General features: G+C 44.2%; 2 protein-coding genes across 3 annotated transcripts; one reads left to right on the top strand and one right to left on the bottom strand.

Annotated features, from left to right (window-relative positions):
* The first annotated feature begins 3,455 nt into the window (after window positions 1-3,455).
* LOC125543366 (pumilio homolog 1-like) lies at window positions 3,456-10,114 on the top strand. The gene is made up of 9 exons (XM_048706695.1): window positions 3,456-4,249; window positions 5,176-6,404; window positions 7,121-7,262; window positions 7,345-7,452; window positions 7,874-8,086; window positions 8,188-8,298; window positions 8,971-9,165; window positions 9,263-9,437; window positions 9,524-10,114. Exons 1-9 carry the CDS (start codon window positions 3,827-3,829, stop codon window positions 9,562-9,564), a joined length of 2,637 nt encoding a protein of 878 aa, XP_048562652.1. The 5' UTR covers window positions 3,456-3,826; the 3' UTR covers window positions 9,565-10,114.
* A 1,634-nt stretch (window positions 10,115-11,748) lies between these two features.
* LOC125543355 (disease resistance protein RGA5-like) lies at window positions 11,749-17,424 on the bottom strand. Of its 2 annotated transcripts, none has more exons than XM_048706677.1 (7): window positions 17,195-17,424; window positions 16,935-17,087; window positions 16,502-16,780; window positions 15,539-16,395; window positions 12,470-14,472; window positions 12,287-12,356; window positions 11,749-12,146 (listed from the first exon to the last, which is right to left on the bottom strand). In XM_048706677.1, exons 4-6 carry the CDS (start codon window positions 16,363-16,365, stop codon window positions 12,304-12,306), a joined length of 2,883 nt encoding a protein of 960 aa, XP_048562634.1. In that variant the 5' UTR covers window positions 16,366-16,395; window positions 16,502-16,780; window positions 16,935-17,087; window positions 17,195-17,424; the 3' UTR covers window positions 11,749-12,146; window positions 12,287-12,303. The 2 variants fall into 2 exon arrangements, with proteins under 2 accessions (XP_048562634.1, XP_048562643.1); XM_048706686.1 differs by having other exon boundaries at window positions 12,298-12,356.
* Window positions 17,425-18,254: the final 830 nt, after the last annotated feature.

The raw sequence follows: 18,254 nt of genomic DNA, 5'->3' as shown, positions 1-18,254 counted from the left end.
AACATGTAAACCCAGTAGGCCTGCTTTGGAGAGGAGCTCGAGAGAGCTACCGCACGGGGGTTTATAAACCAGTGCGGTCGCCCCTCGGCTAGCGAGGTGGGACTAAACTTGCCGCACCGCACCTGCGCCAGCGCACCCCCTTTAGTACCGGGTCGTGGCACCAACCGGTACTAAAGGGGGGGCCTTTAGTACCGGTTGGAGCCACCACCCGGTACTAAAGGGGGTCGCTTCCCGCCGCTTGGCCTGGCCAAAACAGGCCTTTAGTACCGGTTTGTGGCTCCAACCGGTACTAAAGGCCTCTCCTATATAAACAACACTTACGAAAATTTCAGTTTCTCATCTGCTTCTTCTCCTCTGCACCGTCGCCCGTCGCGCCCCCCGTACGTCTCCATCCCTCGTCGCCGCCCCCGTCGCCGCCCTGTCCCCGTCGTCGCCGCCCCGTCGTCCCCGTCCCCGTCGTCCCCGTTGTCCCCGTCGTCACCGCCGCCCCGTCCCGGCCCGTCCCGCGTCATCCCCGTCCCCGTCGTCCCCGTTGTCCCCGTCGTCACCGCCGCCCCGTCCCGGCCCGTCCCGCGTCGTCCCCGTCCCCGTCGTCGCCGCCCCGTACGTACCCGTCGTCGTCGCCGCCCCTGCCAGTACGTCCCCGTCCCCGTCAACGCCGCCCTGTCCCTGTCCCCGTCGTCGTCATCCCCGTCGTCGCCGCGCCCGTCGCCGTCCCCGTCGCCGCCCCCCGTCGCCTCTCGCCTCGCCGGTGAGCGCGCACACACACACATATATTTTTTGTTTTTAGTTATACAAAGAGTTAGAAATTTTTCTATTTTTTAGAAATTGTTAGAAATTTTTCTGTTTTTTAGAAATAGTTAGAAATGTTAGAATTGTTAGAATAGTTAGAAATGTTAGAATTGTTAGAATAGTTAGAAATGTTAGAATTGTTAGAATTTTTTTTGTTTTTTAGTTATAGAAATAGTTATAAAAAAGTTAGAATTGTTAGAAATTTTTCTGTTTTTTAGAAATTGTTAGAAATTTTTCTGTTTTTTAGAAATAGTTAGAAATGTTAGAATTGTTAGAATAGTTAGAAATGTTAGAATTGTTAGAATAGTTAGAAATGTTAGAATTGTTAGAATTTTTTTTGTTTTTTAGTTATAGAAATAGTTATAAAAAAGTTAGAATTGTTAGAAATTTTTCTGTTTTTTAGAAATTGTTAGAAATTTTTCTGTTTTTTAGAAATAGTTAGAAATGTTAGAATTGTTAGAATAGTTAGAAATGTTAGAATTGTTAGAAATTTTTCTGTTTTTAGTTATAGAAATAGTTATAAAAAAGTGAGAATTGTTAGAAATTTTTCTGTTTTTTAGTTATAGAAATAGTTATAAAAATGTTAGAAATGTTAGTTATATAGAAATTTAGAAATTTTAGTTATTAAAATCCAATCATTAAAAAAATGTTACTTTTTGCGTGCATATAGCTAGTATTTGTTCTCGACGATGCCCGGCCCGCATCCTCGCCGTCGATCCGTCCGCGACGACGTCCGACTGACCCATGTCCGGGACTGGGCTCCGCCGGGCTGGCACTGGAAGGTGCTGCCTGGAGGGGCGCGCCGCTTGATGAGGAACCCGGCCCCGGGTTCCATTCTCGTAATAAAGGCCCTGAAGCTGGCGCAGGGGACTAATCTGTGTGCATTCTGCGTTTGCGAGAACATTCGCATGATGGCGTCCGAAAGGAGCAGATCTCAAAGACAGGAATGGGTACGCTTGTCAGAACACTATTCACAATTTTTACACCATTATCGATATCTAGTCACATAACTAATATACACATGCATATTGATCTCCTTCTTAACAGTTCAAAGAGGTGCGGGACAAGCTCCTAGAAACGGAGCGCGTAGAAGCACTTCAAGAGGAAATAGCGGGATTTTTGGTCGACCAGGTCATAAATCCAAAGGGAGAATACTATTACCCGCTACCGCCCCCATCAACCAGGTCATGAACCACTTCCAATTGTCATCGTGCTCCGAAGGCACCAATTAGGCTAATGCCACTGGCTCCGAAGGCAACATGCATATGTAGGAGAAATTGTATATAGCTATACATGTGTGTATGTGTGAATTAATATGGTGGTTTGTGAGACATTGATGATATATGTATGATTCGTTCTACTAGAAATTCTATTTATTTATATATATATATATATATGCATAACGTGTACAATGTGTAGTATCGTAAAATACCAGCAAACGAAAAAGAATTAAAATGGAAAACACAAAATTAAATAAAAAAGAAATCATAAAACCAAAAACCTCCCAAACATTTTAGTACCGGTTGGTGTTACCAACCGGTACTAAAGGGCTTCCGGCCCGCGGAGCTGACTCGTGCCACGTGGTTACCCTTTAGTACCGGTTCATACTGAACTGGTACTAAAGGGAGGGCCCTTAGTGACCACACTTTAGTGCCGGTTATGAAACCGGCACTAAAGGGCCTTACGAACCGGTGCTATTGCCCGGTTCTGCACTAGTGTCTATTAGCTGGGCAAGTGACATAGTTCATTGATTTTCTTTCTTTCGTTTTGATATGTATATACCGAGGCAAGTGAGATGTCTTTCTGGTGGCCACTGTCACATGGAAACCTCTGGATGCTTGCTATATTATCGCTGTGACAGTAGCACCCGCCTCTCCTATGAGAGAGATATAAAAAAGTAAATCAACAATAGATTACATGTAAGATTTTATCCATATGACAACGATGAAGGGTCGATTTCAGCTAACACGTATGGCTATTCGTCGACACAGAAACAACAACACTCCGTTCCACGATTTTCCTATTTTACATACCTGACGAACATAAAGCACACGGTGTATCTAAGTTTCAACAAAGTGGATTTTTTAACATTCATAGAAAAAAACACTCATGAAGGGTCACTCTTGACCCGTCACGTACACCCATTTGTCGACACGACAACCCTTTCCTCAAAGCGAATCAACAAATACACCCCGTTTCACGACTTGCCTATTTCGAAAACCCAAAAAACTGTAATCACACGGTATCTCAAGTTCAACAACACGTTTTTTGTACCATTGATAACAAAAATCTCCGGCAGCCCAAAAATTAACGAGGAAATAATGAGGAATTATTCCGTCAATCTCCTCTCAAAAAAAGAGGAAGAAGAAGATACTCTGACAAAAAGATCACATTGCCAAAATTAGCCAGGACGGCTCACACGGACGAGAGCCGAGAAAAGAAGCTTGAAGAGGAATTTGACCTGAAGCCTCCTGATCTGATTGCAACGCGGCGACCTGCAAAAACCCAACCAGTTTCCATTTCCAGCCAAGGAGCAAAAACTTTGCGGCCGCCGCGGCCTCAAAACCCTAGGGCCCAAACCCCTCCGTCGAATCCCGGCCGTTCGCCCGCGGATCCGACGGTCCAGGTCGCCCGGCCCGTTGTACTTAACACAGCCGCCTTGCTTCCTTCTCTTCTTCCCCCACGAGAACACACGCGCGCACGCATTGGTAGCTGCGAGGGGAGAGAGAGAGAAAGGGGAACGGAGCTCGAATCCCTCCCGAATCCGGCCCATTTCCGGCGGTCTGCGGGCCGTAGAACGACGCGCCGCGCCTGATTCGGCCGGTCCGGGCAGGAAAGGGCCGTTCTTGGCGCTCGCCGGGTTCTTGTGAAATCTTGGGTTGGGGTCGAGGACGGCGGCGGGCGCGGTAATGGCGGCGGGGTTTTAGGGGGATAAGGCTGCGGGGATCTTGTTTGGTTTTGTTTGTTTGGTTGGTGTGGTGGTGGGGCTGTTTCTTTCTTGCTGGCGGCGGCGGCGGCGGGGGTCATCGATCCGATGGTGACGGAGATGGCGACGCGGGGAGGGGGGGAGGCGGTGTGCGGCGGGGGAGGGGGCGGGGAGGAGGGCGAGCGCGGGGACTTCGAGCTCTTCCGCAGCGGCTCGGCGCCGCCCACGGTGGAGGGCGCCATGGCCATGGCGTCCGGCGGCGGCGGGGAGGTGCTGCTGGACGACGAGCTGCGCGCCGACCCGGCCTACCAGAGCTACTACTACTCCAATGCGCACCTCAACCCGCGCCTCCCGCCGCCGCTGCTCTCCAAGGAGGACTGGCGGTCCGCGCAGCACCGCCTCCGCTCCTCCTCCTCCTCCGCCGCCGGGCTCGGCGGGATCGGCGACGGCCGGAGGGCGCCCGGGGACGGGCTCGTCGGCCTGCCCGGGATCGACCACCCCCGGCAGCGCGGCTTCTCCGGCATCTTCCAGGTGGTGGTTCCTTCCTCCCGGCAAGCAAAGATCTCGTTTTTCATCTTTCGTTTTCAGCATGCTGTTCGGCAGTGCTGTGTGTTATGACTTGCTATGAGTGAAGTGGACTGGAAACACTGGGGTGTGCGGCCGGTGGTCAACTGAATAGTCCAGGTTCATACAGTATGTGTGTATGAACTACCAGTTCACACCTTGCAGGTTGCAGCTGGCTACTTCATACGGTTAACTGAATAGTGCAAAGTTCATAGTACATCATGAGTCTAGTCTTGGTCTTGCAGCTGTTTGATTTATCGATTGGGTGAAGGCATGCTTCTCAGTGTGATTTGAAGTGGCATATATATAGGAATGGTCTGTACTCATAGCTTGCAGGGTGGAACAAAGAGACGCTATTCAGTTTGAGTGTTGAATAGTGTTGATTGATTTATGAATTCTCAGCCAGTTTTTCTTTCTTTCGTAGCATTAACTCGGATGGGTTATTGTAACTGTTATCACTAACAGTTGCTGAATATCCTTTTCATATTGACTGGATCATGAGAAGCGCTGAGGTTCCTGGATAACCTATCTGAATTTACTGGATCATGAGAAATGTTCTCTAGGTCTTCACAATGTTTCATTTCTATAATGCCTGTTTGTGCATCTATGCGTCTGAATAACCTCAAGTATTTGTTCTAGCATGTTTGTTTCAGTTTGCGATTCGTGTTGGATGAACCAGTACCTGCATTAGGCCAGTAGAACGAACCTTCCAAACTCTGGCTTCCTCACCAGTATATACTTACTTCACTATTCCTGATCATGTTTATAGACCATCTGTCCTGGTTCCATGTTACAACTGCGAACAATCTAATTTGGACAGTTCTATTTCTATTCAGTTTGATATTATGCAAGGCGGCTTATCTGATCTGTACAATTTGCTGTAAATGTTCCAGGAGGACTCGAATCAACGCGACATGGATAGACAGAGTGCCAACCACAACCGCAATGATTTCCTGGATTCTTCTGGAATGCAGTATGCTCTGCATCGCGAGACTGGATCTATGAGCGGCCTGCAGCGTGAGAGCAATGAACAGACCATGGCTGATATTCGGAACAATGAGTTGTCATCACATGCGTATGCATCTATTCTGGGGCCTTCACTCTCTAGAAGTGCATCCCCTGATCCTGAGCTTGTGAGGAGGGTACCAAGTCCGTGCCTGCCTCCAATTGGTGTGAAAGTTGGCGCTTATGATAAAAAGAGTAATGGTGGCTCCTCTTCTTTCCGCCGCAGTTCGTCTGCTGTTGGTGAACCTGATGATCTGGTGGCTGCTCTATCTGGGATGAACCTGTCATCGTCGAGGGCCGGTAATGGGCAAGCTATGGACCAGTCTAAGCTCTACCAGGATGTTGATAATGCCAATAGGTTCCTTTTTGATCAAACAAGTGGCAATCAGCAGCACTCCTTCATGAAACGTCCTGAGCAAGGGCATTTTAGGGCACCTGAGGGGTATTCGGCTAATTCAGTCAATTCTTCTATGATGAGAAATCAGATGAATGCTGGTAACTTCACATCATCTGACAATTCCTCAGTTGGATCTGGCTATGCTTCGCCTAGGATCGGCGCAAGGTCCCCAGGAGGCACTTTATCTTCTAGACAAAATTTAGGTGGTGCATCTAACTACCTGGGCTACAATGGAGTTGGAAGTCCGACTGGAGGATCTTCCCTTCAGATGCCTATCGATCCGTTATATGTTCAGTACCTTGCTGCCCAAGTTGCAGCCAGTTATGATGATCCTTTCATGGCCGGTGGACATCTAGGAAATTCTTACATGGATTTACTTGGTCCTCAGAAGGGTTGCCTTAGCCCACTGCTTCAGTCACAGAAGAACTATGGCTGCTATGGAAATCTTGGATTTGGCCTTGGTTATGGCGGTAGCCCTTTGACGAGTCCTGTTCTGCCCTCTTCACCTGTTGCATCTGGTAGCCCACTTAGGCACGGTGAACGCAGCATGCGCTTTGCATCAGGCATGAGAAATTTTGGTGGTTCTTTTGGTTCGTGGAATCCAGATCTGGTTGGGAAGATGGAAGGCAATCTGATGCCCTCACTTCTGGAGGAATTCAAGAGCAACAAAAGCAGAACTTACGAGCTCTCTGAAATAGCCGGGCATGTCGTTGAGTTCAGGTACACTTCTGCATTTAATGTGTATGAACATTATAACATAACAGCATGTAAACTGTAATGATTTGTAAGTTGTATCACACAAGCGCACCATACAGTTATTGTTACATCGTAGTCAGTAGTCAGAGCTATTTCTTTCATGGGAACAAGGCATAGCATGAACTGCTATATTGCATACATGAAGAAATATATATGGATAAACTGAGCAAAAATGAGGAATAATAAGATTAATGTTCTCTTACAGATTGTTTCTACAGCCTAGTGATAATTATTAAGAGTACTCCCTTAGTGTGCATATGCATCGTACAGTCTTAGGGGCAAATACCCAACAGAAAGCACACTAATCCTCCTTCGTTCTGATCACTCAAATAATGAAAAGTGTTTTGGCCATTCCATTTTAGCAAACACCTAGCAATATGCTTCTATGTCCCTCTCAAATGTGCATGTGTGGGTGCACACACATACTGCACAAAGTCGATAAAAATTATGAAACATATTTTTGTAGTGTGGAACACGCATGAGCATAATGCATTATGACACCTAACAAAATCCCCAGTGTGTCTATTTAACAATGTTCAGCAGTTTGCACAATTTTGCACAGGGTACTGACCCCCTTAATTACTGCTGATTTCTTATTCATGACTGGAAGTATGCAGAACTGTAAAAGATATATCTTCTTGTATGCTTATTTAGTTTACCAACCATTGAATATTTTGTAGTGCTGATCAATATGGGAGCCGATTCATACAGCAAAAGCTTGAAACAGCTAGTACTGAAGAGAAAGACATGGTTTTTTCAGAAATTATGCCTCAAGCTCTCACATTGATGACTGATGTATTTGGAAATTATGTTGTTCAGAAGGTATGGGAAGCTAATTTGTTTGAGGTGATGGCCTTGACTCTAAGTATATGGTACTTATCCTTATGGTCTGCCTTATGTCCAGTTTTTTGAGCATGGAAGCACTACTCAGATAAAGGAACTCTCTGATCAGCTTATTGGGCGTGTCCTTGCTCTTAGTCTTCAGATGTATGGATGTCGGGTTATACAAAAGGTGCTTATCAACATTTTCAAGTTAATTTTATCTGATAAGTAGGAATTTCTGATTTCTAGACTTCTTGCATGGGCGCATTTACAATGACCATCTTTTTTATGTATTCCCATCGCTTGTTGAGGTTAGGTATACAGTTTTATCAATCATTGAAATAATTGTTAGTATGACTATGATTACCAAACCACCTCTTTCCACTAGCATATACAATAGAGGATTTCTGGAGCAAACAATGTAGCTGTTATTTCAGAAGGCATCAATGTACAGATTAACTTGTAAACTGTCGCATGATCCTTCTCTGCTTAACCATACCCTCGTGTATATATACTTACAACTATGTTAAACCTTTTGCACACATACCTAAATACATAGATGGCTGGAAGAGTAAAGGCAGCTTGAGTCATTTGATGATACATGTGTGCAGGCTATAGAGGTCGTGGATTTAGCTCAGCAGACTAAAATGGTTGCTGAGCTGGATGGACATATCATGCGCTGTGTACGTGATCAAAATGGTAACCATGTAATCCAGAAATGCATAGAGTGCATCCCTCAGGACGTTATCCAGTTCATTGTCTCAACTTTCTATGGTCAAGTTGTGCTGCTATCCACTCATCCATATGGTTGTCGGGTTATACAGGTATGCTAATACTGCATAACATGCCCCCTTGATAAATTCATTCTGAAGTTTACAATTAATATGTAATAATCTACCTCGCTCATTATCATGTAAATTACCAGAGGGTGCTGGAGCACTGTGATGATCCCACAACACAGCAGATAATGATGGATGAGATTCTCCAGTCTGTTTGCTTGCTGGCTCAAGATCAATATGGTAACTATGTTGTTCAGGTGAGTACCACACACATCTTTTTGAACATTCTTGCATACCTTGAACTTATCCAAGCTTCTACTGTATTTTGTAGTCGGCTATTTTGTGCAGTATCATCTGAAGGTTATCATGTTGTTCTAATGCTTGAAAATTACTAGTAACTGCATGTTAGTTTTCCTTTTGTACTCCCTCTGTTTCTTTTTATTCCGCATATTAGGTACCAAATTTATATTAGAAAATATCAACATTTGCAGTACCAAATAATCCAATATGAAAATATACTCCATGATGGATCTAATGATATTGATTCAGCATTGTGAATGTTGATATTTTTTTTCTATGAACTTGGTTAAACTTCAGATAGTTTTGACTTAAGACAAACCTAATATTCTTATTCATTACTAAGACGTGGACTTTACACATCTTTTTTCTTCAAGTGTCTTGCAGTGAACTGCACTAGTCTGCCTTCTGTTTTGGGTAGTAGCATCCGCAGGCTGCCGCACTGATCTTTCTGCTTACTGTTTACTGTTTAACAAGTGGATCTGTATTTTTTTTTGTAGACTGCTTACCGTTTGCTTTTTTTTGATGAATACTGAGATCTGGACTTTGCACTCTCAGTTCTGAGATTTTTAACCTTTTATTCCCATTTTCACAATACTTTGTTTCTGACAATGCTTGCTGAACTTTTACAGCATGTTCTGGAACATGGCAAGCCACATGAGAGAACTGCTATCATTGACAAGTTAATTGGGCAGATTGTGCAAATGAGCCAGCAAAAGTTTGCTTCAAATGTCATTGAGAAGTGCTTAGCTTTTGGTAACCCTGTAGAGCGGCAGATCTTGATTGGTGAAATGCTTGAGTCTACTACTGAAAGTGAACCTCTTGAGGTCTGCGTTCTTTCAACATTTTTTACCAAGCTCCCAAGAGAATCTACATGCCAAATATTTGTTAACCTTGCTGATCTACATGCATATGTCCTTGTAGGTAATGATGAAAGATCAGTTTGCAAACTATGTGGTGCAGAAGGTGCTGGAGACTTGTGATGATCAGCAGAGAGAGATGATCCTCACAAGGATCAAAGCTCACCTGAACACACTGAAGAAGTACACCTATGGGAAGCACATAGTCGCGCGTGTTGAGAAGCTAGTTGCTGCTGGAGGTATGTTTTGTCATAAATATACACAGATTCAGCATGAAGATCTTACATATGTTAACCATATGTCTGTCTTGCTCTTGTGGATGCAGAGAAGCGCCAGGGGCTTCAACCAGCATGCACCGCCGCCTGAAGGCGGGACTATGCAGTTGTACAGCTAACAGTGGCTAGGTTTGCGCTCGCGTTTCCCCCCAACAACCGAAAACCCTATAAGATCGACTAGTAATGGTACCGGCATGAATAAGATACAAATCTTGGTTGCACTGGAGAGAGTGTACATTCTGTAGCTGAGGAAGCAAAGACTAATCTGAGAGACTAAGCTGTAAAGAGGAGGAAGAGGGTGGAGTATGTTTAAACATGTTACTCTGCTCACTGTACAAATTTAGCACTAGAGAAGAGAAGAGAGTGAGAAAGCTGTTAGCTGTCGTAAAAATGACCGAGTTGAGAGCCGCTGCGACTACTTTTTTAGTTATCCTGTTGTGTGTCTCGTGTCGATAGAAGCAAACAAACCATGATGATGGCTTGCTGTTGTTGTAAGATAAAACTCTTTTCTGCAGTTTAAGCTGAAGTTATTAGTATCAGCTTTGCTGAACTGTTGAACAGTTCGTTGTATTAATGGAGTGTGTCGTCTGTAATCTAATCCAGGATGATGATATGCATGAGTTAGTTTATGTTCTTGCCAAGTTTTTCTCTCACCAAGATTCATGGTGTTTGGTATTTATAGCCAAGCATAACTCATATCTGTAGGATCTGAAGTATACTGTGCTAGTTACTGTTTATTGGAGTGTGTCGTCTGTAATGCTAGTTACTGTTTATTGCTTGATTTTAAAACCTTGCAAATAAATTTGGATGTAGCTCGAATGGTAGGAGCACGTGTAGGCTATGCATATCAGATAAAATGTTAAAACAATTTTTGAAAATATCTTGGCATTAAACTATTTCATATACATTTCTTATGCACTTAATATGTTTGGCTGTGCACAGTGGTAATTCTAGGGCAGAGTAGGAGGGTAGGCTCAAAGAAAGTAACTGAGCTAAAATGGTGGCGATGAACTGTCCATACTCTTGTGTAATTCAAATTTGCACATCAACAGTCTTGTGTGATTCAAATTTGCATATCAACATGGGAATGAAAAAATCTTAAGGTGGTCATGCTTTTTGTCATTGGAATAAGCATGTTGAGATCATATCCAAAACTTGCATTCATAAATTTAAATTTCTCATAAATCTATTTAAGAAACACAGCCCCAACATAATCAGCTATTTTGATCATGGACACATCTAAAAGCAATGTTGTCCCCACGAGCTTAGGGCATTCACCGAATCAACCCCCAAGACTCATTTGTCGCCCGACGTCCCCCATTTTTTTGAAAGGCGGACAAGTGGGACACAACAATTTTTACTTCTAAGTCCTTCTCTTTCCGGACAAGACATATAAAGGGCCCCGTGAACTGATTTTTTAGTGAATCTTTGAAAGATAGATTTTAAAAGAGCAGATGATGTACGCCGCCGCCGCCACGCGCTTCCGCTCCCGTGAGCCGCCGCGGCCATGCATAGTCACGTTTGCGCGGTCGCCTCATGTCGCCGGTGCACCACCGCCTCACTACGCTGTCGGCGACGGCTGTGGGTGCACCGCCTCGCCGCGCTGCCACCATGACGGGCCACCGGCACACATATCAATGACATGTGGGTCCTAGGCCATTGTTTAACTAAAAATAGAAGAAAAACAACTTTCCATAAATTATACTATCCTCCCTTGAAACCTCTTTTACGGGGAGATTTTGCAGGAGCAGTTGGAGTTGCTCTTAGGAGGCCAGCACCGCACATGTCCTCTTCTTCCCATGTCGGCCCTCATGCTTCTTTTGTTCGGCTTTTACCTCTTCTGATTTAACTATGTGTAGGCTAGAGCTGAAACCGACTAGAGTACATATAGAGAAAATGAAAAACTATGAAGAATGATCCAGTTAAATCGGCACAAATATATAGCCCTTTCTGTCACCGTCGGATTAGGCTTCATTTGGCTTTGAGACGGAGCTTTCAAACATATGAAAATAATTTGCAGCCATGAGGTACACATGCTTGTTAGTTGGAAGCACACTTTAAAAATAGTACGTGTAGTTGGAAGCACACTTCCCATTTGTATGTAACAGAAACATGTTGGCTAAACTAGTAAATACTACTACCTCTGTCTGGAGTTACTTGACGCTGAAATGGACGTCTCTAGATAATACTCGCTGAAATGGTAAAACTAGTAAATTCTAGCAGTTCCGGACGAAGGGAGTAGTTTTTATGTAACAGTTCCAACAGTAAACCACAGTTTTTATTTGAATTAAAGAGCTCAGATTTCATTCATCATGAAACTGATAATACACCCTCAGGTTTATCCGGTTCAGCTTAAAAACAAAATACACGAGTATGTCATGGGCTAGCCCTCCCATGTAACAACATGCAAAACAGAGGAGCAACGATGGCCCTCAACTAAAGCAAAGCAAAGCTATCCTTGTAAGGACTTATTCATTACAAAACCAAGCAATATCTCTTTCTGCAAGTGACTGCCATTTAATAGAAGTTCATCACACAACTTCCAGCAAAGTTCGAAACCTTTGCACGGCCAGCACCCACCCAAAAATGTTTGTAAAACATTCATCTCCGATGCCACCAGAAGTAACCCCACCGTCCCGGGCCCCTGCTACCTGCATACCGTGCAATTCTTCTCTGCAAGATAGACCAAAAAAACATCTAATATCCATAGGGAAAATATTTTTCAAGCAATTATGATTCCTTGTTTTCCATCTAGATCACTATAGACGTCAGAGAAAGATGGAAAACATAATAGGCAAATATCTGCTACATACCGAGAGCACACCTGACGCTACATACCGAGAGTTCTCCTCCTCTCCTCACACAAATCGTCATCATGAGCATCTTGGTAGATTCAGAGATCAGAATCAATGCAGAAAGTAATAAGGTCAGTCCGTCATTGAGAAAAAAACACACACGTAAGTGCACAAGTAATTACTTAGATGCAGCGTGAGTACCTTCTGCTATATCCGGGATCATCCGAATATAAAAAAACACACACGTAAGTGCTTCGAGGGCGTGCCTCACCGCAGCCTCCGCTTCCTTTGCCTCCCCAACCCTCGCTCCACCACAATACATATAAACCGTGACACCCCGCAGAAGGGAGAGCAGGTTCCCCTGCATGCCCAAGTCGAAACCACAGTTTCCATCCTCTTTCGCCACCCGCACGCCCAGGCTGAACCCAACTGCTTCCGCCTTCGGCAAAGCCCCTGGTTCAAACTTAATTTGCGCTGCTGACCCACAAATCAATTGGAAGTCTACCATACAGCGGAACCCATCTGCACGGATGACTAGCAGCCGTTGTGTTTGGTGGGTACTCGTTATGTGGAGACGGCGAAGGGACAGCAACCCCCCAATGATTTCCACGTCCTCCTGCTGCACTTCCTTCACTGAATCGAGGATTAACTCAGAGAGGTTCGAGAGATGCGAGGGGTCTCTCTTTATCCACCCTCGCAGTGCAGAGAGTTGGCTGGGCATTTCCGACACAAATTTGCGGAGATGTACAGGAGGCACCCAACGTTCTCCCAAGAGATCCATCAGTTCAAAAGATGTTCCTCCGAAATTGTTACCAATAATTAGAATTTCGATGTGATGTAGGTTGCACAGAGACTTCACAAAACATTCATACAAATCCAAAGTACCATCCTTGAAGCGAATCTGAAGCTCCCTCAGCCTTGCCAGGTTGCCAAGCTCTAGTGCAATAATGTTCAGAGAGACCAAGATCCCCCTCAACACTTCAATGGATGTAAGATTCTGCAACACACCAGGAGTTGGAACCAACTTACCGTGAAAAATATTTAGGTAGATTAATCTTCTCAATTTAGAAAGAGTGGACGGCAATCCATCTAGCTGATAATTGTCTCCAAGATCCAACACCTCCAAAAACTGCAGGTTTCCTATCTCAGCCGACAGTTCCCTGATTTTGGTACCTGATAGATCTAGGTACCTTAGGTGGATTAAATGTCCAACACCCTTGAGGTTAAGCTGCAGGCTGCTACTTTCCCCAAGGTTACAGTCCGAAAGATCAAGTACACGCAGAACTTCAAACATTGACAGACTTGGCATGATACTAACAGCAGGTGGAAAGATAGTAATTGACCTCACTCGTGACATACTCATGATATTTGTGAGAGGCTTGGCTTGATGATCTTCCTTTTTATTCTGAAGGGACAAACGGCGGACATTACTTTGTGAAGATATGCTATTCCCAGTGCCATCCAATACATTAACAAACTTTGCTTCATGTGACAAGTTGCGGATAAGGTCCAGAACCATATCATGTACACGGCAAGCATATACCTGGCCTATACCATCATATATTGGCTGGATCATACTTCTATTAATGAGCTGGTTGAAGTAGTTTAATCCGACCAAAAACAGGCTGGTCCCTTGATCTCCATGGTGGACAAATCCTTCGGCCACCCACTTCCATATCAGTCCATCTCTATCAATCGTGCTATCTTCTGGATATATACATAGGTATAGTAGACAAGTTTTCAGATGGGACGGTAGATTATAATAGCTGAAAGAGAGTATTCTCCGCATCTCCTCTAAACTATTATCTTCTGTTAGTCCAGAGCCAAGGGATTGGAGCAGAACATCCCACTCACACTTTGGTTTCACCTTCTGGCCACCAGCCAAAGCACTAGCAATAGTAATGATGGCTAGTGGTACCCCACCACATTTCTTCAGAATATCTGTAGACACTTGTTCAAATTCATTTGGACATTCACTCTCGAATGGAAATATTCTTTTGTAGAAGAGTCTTCTGGAGTCATCAACAGAAAGTGGTTCCATTTGATAAACCGAATCATGGTCCGACGAGCAACATGAATTGGAGACACTGACAATGCGGGTTGTCGTAATTAGTCGACTGCCTAGATTATTCCTGTTGGAGAAAGCAAAGTTGATGTGTTCCCACAATTTTTCATCCCATATATCATCAATTATGACAAGATACCTACATTAGTTCAGAGTATCAGTGTAAGGTATATACATATCACAAAGTTGAGAATCATATGAATATATGGGTAGAAATATACAACTATAAGGGCATATATTTAGAAACAAACTAGTAAGAAGGATGCATCTCAAACTCGATAATCTGATTCTCATGAAGCATGCATTATGAGCTTCCAATCAGATGATGAACAAAATGAACAAATATTTAAGATTCTAGGGAGTAAAACACAAATGGCAAGTTGTTGGATCAATGACCATACGTAAAATACAACCAACTTTAGAAATTCAAATGGTCGGGTAGATATATCAAAAAGTCCCTGGTACAGATTGGCCCACTAATTTAATATGTGACAGCTAATGAACTTCTTGGAGACTTAGATTGTGTGGCATTATCCTTTCGTCTATATTTTGTTGATATCAAGTTTCAGAAAGGCATGCATGGAAATATAATGTGATAATGAAGAGACAATTTAACTTGTTTGGTCATCAATATTCAATAAAATGTAAATATTTTAGGAACTTTCAAGGGCAGCATTTGCGCACATTGTCACCCTTTAAAATATGTGCTTTAAATGGGTGGGGTAAGGAGAAATATAGAAATAAGTTTGATTTAAATGTTTGTAACATTTATCTTCCTCTTTTCTTCCTTTCCTTTTGGTGTATTATTTGTTACAGTTGTCACTACACTCACTTGGTGAAATGTAAAATGTTCAGATGGATTGCTTCGACTGATGCCAGTAAGTTCAGCCATTGCAATGAATACAACAAGAAGTACTTGCCAACTATTTTTATAAAGGATGGAAAAATCTAGCCTATATATTGTAATGAATGCAACAAGAAGTACTTGCTTATTATTTTGACAATGGAGGGAAGAATATATATAAGGTTTACAGTCTAGTGCAAACTGCATATGTCGGTAAGGGTGACCTTGATGAAAAAAGTATTCTGAACCCTTCCGCGTGTGACATCAAATATATTTATACACTATTACAATATTACTTGTACAACTAGCATAGGAAACAAAATTGATAATAGTTTTAATTTTTTCTGTAAGTGATGCATACCTCTTGTTCTCCAGGAATTGATGAAGCTTTTTAATAAGATGATTAACATCCAGTATTGAAAGATCTGACTGAGGGTTGCCGTCGCTGAGATCAATGAGGATATCCCTTAAAACCTTCTTCATGTCAGGGTTCTGACCGACGGGAACAAATGCCCGACAATCGAAATCACCTTTAATCTTGTCGTATACTGCTCTAGCAAGAGTGGTTTTGCCCAATCCTCCAAATCCAACAATGGAGACCTTCTTTAGTCTGTTCTTAGAGGCATCATCACCCTCCATGGAGAGCAACCTCATGAGCTCATCATCCCTCTTCCCATATATGCCAACTAGCTCTGTCGCTTCTGCGTACAAAGCTCGAAGACAAGGATCAATAGTAATTGGTTCCGTAGGATTAGGAACAACTACCTTGTTCCTGTCACGCCTAGCGGCCACCTTCTGGAGTTGCTCCTGGATGTCCTTGATTGCGTGAGCTATCCCATACTTATCCTTGACTTTCTTCAGCAACTTGGTCGTCCTCTTCATGAGCCCCTTGAATTTGTTTGTGGCGTCGTCAGGCTGAATGTGGTCGACTCGTACGAGGAACTTGTCAACGACATCCTCGATGACGTAGGAGAGCTCTCTGACATCATCGGCCCAGAGCTTGTCTTGTTTGTCGAGCTCGTCCCGCGGCACCTCACCAATCTTGACGAGGGCAACGTTCATGCTCTCAAGCTCCTTCAGGAGGTCCTCGATATTTTTCTTGACGTTCTTGTGCAGCTTGTACTCCCCCACAAGTAGGTCGGCCAGCTTGGGGATCAGCTTGGCAATGGCACCCGTGACAATATCCATGAGAGCTCTCTGGACCAATCAGCTGGAAACCTGCAAATCGATGAATGTAGGGATCTGTAATTAACGCAATCCAAGCTCTGGTGGAAGTGAGTAGCCAAGCCAAATCAATGAATGTTGGGATCTGGACCAAGCCCACCTTTGGTGTTTCAGAGTAGAGCAGAACACAGCAGCGGATGGTGACAACGAAGCGGAAGCGGCGGCGCTTTAATTTCAACGAGCTCCTCTAGAACTGAGTTGCCAATCCAAACTGCGAGATCACTTTGATGCTTCACGGCAGAGCAGAACACAGCGGCGGCGTCATCGTCGGATGGTCACTTTTGATGCTTCATCAGCAGAGCAGAACACAGCGGCAACGAAGCGGAAGCAGTGCCGGCGCGCCAGAGGCAACACGGCGGCGGATGTCGCTTCACTCGATCTGTAAGAATAAGTAAGAACTTACAATCTAGCAAATCAGCAGATTAATAAGAAGAGAATAGCAAGAAAGATGGGAGGGATAATGACTGGAAAGCAATAACTTTTTAGATCCAAGCATTGCTACTTTACTGGAAACAAATCGACAAGAAACATACCCGAAATGTCCACGGAGGTTGGATGAGGCAGCGCAATGGAGGAGACCGAGATGAAGCGGAGACGAGGAGCAGAGGAAGACCACCAGCAGTCAAGAGAGTAAATTGCTTGGAATCTCCGTACTAGATAGATACAGAGCCCCACGATCCCACCCTCTGGATTCAATCAACACAAATGGATCAGAATCTCAAGCAGGTGAAGTAATAAGTTTTAGATCTAAGCATTGCTACTTTAACTGGAAACAAATCAACAGGAAACATACCCAAAATGTCCACGGACTGTGGAACTCAGTTGGCAGGGGCGAGGACGAAGGAGGAGATCAGCAACAAGGGCGGATGGATCTTATTCCAGGGAGCGCAATGGAGGAGAGGACTGAGATGAGAATGAGGAGAGGAAGGGAGTACTCAGTGGAGACGACAAGCACTCAGTGGAAGACCAGCACGACAGTCAATGCAGAGAGAAAATTACTACTCTAGTCTAGCACGCTCTTCGAATAGTACTAGAGGGAGGGGATACAGAGACACGCATTCAGATAAATATAATGCAGACATTGGGCAGTGATGCTTCATGTATCATTATCCCTAAATGGCCCTTTTAAAATTTAAGCATAATCCTACAAAAATGTATCCTCACATTTTTTTTGCCAGAATGTATCCTCACATTTGACAGCTTGAAGTTATGCTAAACTGGGGTTATCCTCCTTTTTGAAAAAAACAATACATGTAGTGATGCTAAACCAAACATCAAACGGTTTAGCATTGATATCTAAGGCCAGATTTCGAAGTAAGTTTTTGAAGAAGCCAGTGAAACAAATAAGTTTAGAAAGAGCCATTTAGAGGAAACACCACGTGCTTTAGTGCATTAAGGCCAATGCATCTCCAACGCGGCTCACCAAATCGCCCATAGATGTTCAGACGGGACAGTCTGGACACTTTTAGTCTTACAACACAGACGCCCATTTTGGATCGACTCGTCCGAAATCCCTAAGGTGGCCCCAAATTGAGGTGGGGGGGGGGGGTGTCAAGAGGTCCGCTACGCCGGACTACGTCACACTGGTGCCACCTAAAACCCTGGCCAGCTCATGAACCATCGCCGCATTCACGACGGCTATCCGCCTACCCAAAATGAAGCATTGCCGCTTTCTCTTACCGCATTTATCATTGTCGGGTAGGCGGCAAGCCGCTTGAGGAGCCTACTCGAGCTATTAAATGTCGGTTGATGCCCCCAAACTTTTGTCTCTCATTTCTCCACATGTCCACGCTGGCGACACCCATAGTAGAGCCGACCCCCTCACACTCACTTCCCCGCCGGACGCCGAATGT

The sequence above is a fragment of the Triticum urartu genome, chromosome 1 (assembly GCF_003073215.2).
Source record: "Triticum urartu cultivar G1812 chromosome 1, Tu2.1, whole genome shotgun sequence".
Taxonomy (NCBI): domain Eukaryota; kingdom Viridiplantae; phylum Streptophyta; class Magnoliopsida; order Poales; family Poaceae; genus Triticum; species Triticum urartu.
The sequence above is the reverse complement of the archived record's forward strand: the minus strand, read 5'-3'. Positions and strand labels throughout refer to the sequence as shown.

What these genes read in the sequence shown, in the direction of transcription:
- LOC125543366 (XM_048706695.1), top strand. Translation starts at nt 3,827, where the DNA reads ATGGTGACGGAGATGGCGACGCGGGGAGGGGGGGAGGCGGTGTGCGGC. An exon ending in GGGCATGTCGTTGAGTTCAG is followed by an intron (nt 6,405 to 7,120) that starts GTACACTTCTGC and finishes AATATTTTGTAG; the next exon opens with TGCTGATCAATATGGGAGCC. An exon ending in GAAGCTAGTTGCTGCTGGAG is followed by an intron (nt 9,438 to 9,523) that starts GTATGTTTTGTC and finishes TTGTGGATGCAG; the next exon opens with AGAAGCGCCAGGGGCTTCAA.
- LOC125543355 (XM_048706677.1), bottom strand. Translation starts at nt 16,365, where the DNA reads ATGGATATTGTCACGGGTGCCATTGCCAAGCTGATCCCCAAGCTGGCC. An exon ending in CAATTCCTGGAGAACAAGAG is followed by an intron (nt 14,473 to 15,538) that starts GTATGCATCACT and finishes GAACTAATGTAG; the next exon opens with GTATCTTGTCATAATTGATG. An exon ending in GATCCCGGATATAGCAGAAG is followed by an intron (nt 12,357 to 12,469) that starts GTACTCACGCTG and finishes GAATCTACCAAG; the next exon opens with ATGCTCATGATGACGATTTG.